At 43.0% G+C, this 3,496-nt stretch overlaps 1 protein-coding gene across 1 annotated transcript; it reads right to left on the bottom strand.

Annotated features, from left to right (window-relative positions):
• Positions 1-284: 284 nt before the first annotated feature.
• GPR148 (G protein-coupled receptor 148) lies at positions 285-1,343 on the bottom strand. The gene has a single exon (XM_048314039.1). It carries the CDS (start codon positions 1,341-1,343, stop codon positions 285-287), a length of 1,059 nt encoding a protein of 352 aa, XP_048169996.1.
• Positions 1,344-3,496: the final 2,153 nt, after the last annotated feature.

Raw genomic sequence — 3,496 nt, 5'->3', positions numbered from 1 at the left:
CAGCTGGGTGAAAATGACCTTAATTCAAGATCTCCTTTTAAAAGTCCCGCCTTTCACATCAGAACAAAACTTGGAACTTCATCCAGGGTAGCATTCACTATATTCTCAGCTGTGTCATGATGAAAGATCTGTGGCCTTTTGGCACGGAGGAGGCAGTGATGAACCCTTGTCTTCTTACCACGGGTTGATCGCTTCTCCACTTCAGAAGCTGCATGATTTCCATCAGTCCTGCACGATAACAAGGTAAGGACAACTCCTCCGCTGTGGCTGTGCCCTGCGTTGCCTCAGGATGGTGGTGGAGCTGGTGACACCGTGCGAAGCTGCTTCCTCCTGACAATGGATTTGAGAGAGGCTGAGATCTCTCTGTATCGAAGCCCATACAGAAAAGGAAACAGAACTTTAGGAAGAATCATGAGGACATTGCAGACTGTCAGGGAGACCAGGATTCCTGTCTGCAGTCTGATGGCAACATTAACACACAAGAATGATTCTATAAAAAGAGCCAAGAGTGGAAAGAGGTAAAAAAATAACACAGTGTTGTGCATTAAGAATGTCACACTGGCTCTGGAGCAGATGCTCTCCCATATACCCGAGTGTTTGGTTTTAAAATACAGAATAGCATAGCAACCAAATATTACAGACAGGCAGAGAAAGATAACTGTGGTAGAAACCCAGAAACAGAGTTTCACAGTTTCAGTCCCATTCAGAGTTAATATTAGTATTACTGGAACTGAGCACGTTTCCAGGACGCAGGGCACAAAGCTGTGCGTAGTCCATAGCACACAGAAGAAAATCCCAGAGAAAGCTCCAGAACACATCCATAGTAATGCAATGATTTTTTTAGTTCGTGAAGGAGGCAAAATAACAATGTAGCGCAAAGGAAATGAAACAGCTATGTACGTGTCCAAGACTATTGCAACAGCTGTGAACAGTCCTCCACAGTAAGCCACTGCCAGCAAAAATAAGAGGAGGACACAAGCTTCCTTTGGGAGGTGTAGATGTGCTGTATTGAGAGCAGCTGACAGGGTGTAAACCAACAGGTAGATCAGATCAGAAAGCAGAGTATTTCCCAGCAGCATGTACCTTGTTTCCTGACGGATGTCAAACCGAGAGAAGATCACAAATAAGATGGTAGGGATGATGAGGACACCTGCCACGAGGCAGACAACTGGAGAGATTAAAAACATCTTCATGTTTGTGCCTGATGGGGTGAGAGACCATTCCTCCAGCAAAAAGAGCAAAGTTGTGTCATCCAAATTTGAGGAACTGTTGAACTCTGTCTCCCTGAGGTGGTGCACAGTTCCATTTGCTCTCCTTACTGAGGCACAGCCAGGGAAGTCCATTTCCTTAGGATTTTGGGATGATTGTCTGACTTGGAGAAAGCAGATCTTCTATGCTGAGTCCTTAGAAAGGCAAATGAAGCAGAGGATGCAAAAAGACCATGGAAGCAAAGTGATTTCTGTAGCCAATTCTACCAGCTCTCCTCAAGGACAGAAAGTTCAAGTGAGTTCTGTGGTGCCAAAAATGATTTTGCCTAAAGAGGAGATTTTATTTTCTTTCTGCAAAACCTAATGTTTAGAAAAGAGAATGAATCTCTGGGTGGCTTAAAAAAGACTAAATCCCTCAGCTAGCTCTATGAACAGAAGTGAATGGGCTGATCATTTTCAGTAATTTGTTTTTTCTCATCACATTATCACTCCAATGAGGCAGATGAAATATTAACCTGATTAAACAAATATGCGATGATACAGAGCAACATACCATGTGTACTGATGTAGAAGAGTCATAAATGTGATTGTACCAATTTGTATGCAACAACACAATTGATTTGAAGTGATCAATCAAAAATGCTCTCAATCCTGTTGTAAAATTGTAGCACAGTCACTCTAGTGAACGAAATAACCTTATTTGTAGATGAAAACCATTTTTGGTTCAGTGAATCAATCCATGTTATTCATGAATGATAAACCTTCCCCTACCTTTTTTCATGCATGATACACAATATTGAATTCTCACCTATTGCAGCCTTCCAGTCAATCTGTGCATTGTCTGGGATGAGTGACATACACTGTCATGAACCAGCATACCCTACAGCAGACTTGGCACTTCCAATGTCCATTTGGAGACCAATTCCTGGTTTCCTGGCCCGCAAACTCTTGCTGCACTGTGCTGCTTTTAATGCCAGATCTCAGTATCAGAGCTGGGGGTGCAATGAGAGAATTGTGAAGGATCTGGACTGTGGAGCAGGAACATTTCAAATTCTTCCAGGGGTGGTGTGACCAAAAGAAAAGCTGATTTTTGTTTTTTTATAGGCCCACCTAACTTGGCATTATTGTATTCATTTTCTTCCCAGCGCTACCAGCCCACAGCAGTGCAGCTTCCCTCCATAGGAGCAAGGGCACAGCTCACCATGCAGGAAGTCAGAAAGCCCTGCTGTGCCATGGACATGCTGCCTCAGGGCATGCCAAGTAACGAAGCAGACAGCTCATGAAACTCAGCATCAGTCATCAAATCTTGTGCACATTTCATTTCCTGTCACACTGATAGCTGGCATCCTTGGAACTAGATGTTAAGACAGTTGACAGGGTGCACCATATGGAACAAAAAGATAGAAGGAAAAACCAATGATAATTTTAAGCACAGTATTTCTGTTGCTATGGTGTCTGGGGCAGGCAAAACAAGGTGATTATTTTTGCTCACTCAATCCTGCATCCACTGAAAAGTGTGTGAGCAATATTGATGCAATTATGCATTTGGCTTCAGGGTCATGCCCTGCATCTATAACTGAGTCACAAAACAGTTAATACCTTAAGTAGACAGTAGTATTCAAAACTGTTGAATTATACTTTTGTCACAAAATGGAAGGGAAGGAATGAAAACTCAGGCGTGTAAATCACTTCCAACTGTAATTTCAGATCTCTGTTAATAGTGGAGGTGTTTTTTGCCTCCCAGCTCCTGGCACTCCAAGGATGTCCTATTAATGGTCAGAATCTCTAATTTCCATATAAAATCACAACTGTATTTTCCACCAACTGCTTAGGATTCAATGTGAAAAAACAGTAGTTCATTGTCGTATCAGCTGCACACTTTTTGCTGATAGAAAAATTAATCATAGAATGGTTTGGGTAGGAAGGGAACTTAAAGTTCATCCAGTTCTAGATGAGTGACTGAAGGCTCACTCAGTTGACATCCTCATGACAAAGGGAAAGTATCTCATGACTCTCTCGTTCAGCCCACCTACAAAGAGTACCACATAGCCCACAAGGCAACACAGGTGCACAGCCCTGTGTGTCCTGTGCTCAGCTATTCCTCTGCTACAGCTGGCAGAGTAAGCCCTAAGGCATGAGCTTGTTCAGTTTTAACTGTACTCCTGTAAAAGTCTTAGGAGCACAGGAGGGCTTCAGTTTTACAAAAATGGACAACAGCAAATAACTGGAAGGCAGATTCAACCCCACCAGACCTGGGCAGGTCCAGCCAAAGCCACTCCCCTCAGACT

The sequence above is a fragment of the Corvus hawaiiensis genome, chromosome 10, assembly GCF_020740725.1.
Source record: "Corvus hawaiiensis isolate bCorHaw1 chromosome 10, bCorHaw1.pri.cur, whole genome shotgun sequence".
In the NCBI taxonomy this organism is placed as follows: Eukaryota; Metazoa; Chordata; class Aves; order Passeriformes; family Corvidae; genus Corvus; species Corvus hawaiiensis.
The sequence above is the reverse complement of the archived record's forward strand: the minus strand, read 5'-3'. Positions and strand labels throughout refer to the sequence as shown.

Excerpts from the sequence above, each read along its gene's own strand:
- GPR148 (XM_048314039.1), bottom strand. The coding sequence starts at position 1,343 with ATGGACTTCCCTGGCTGTGCCTCAGTAAGGAGAGCAAATGGAACTGTG.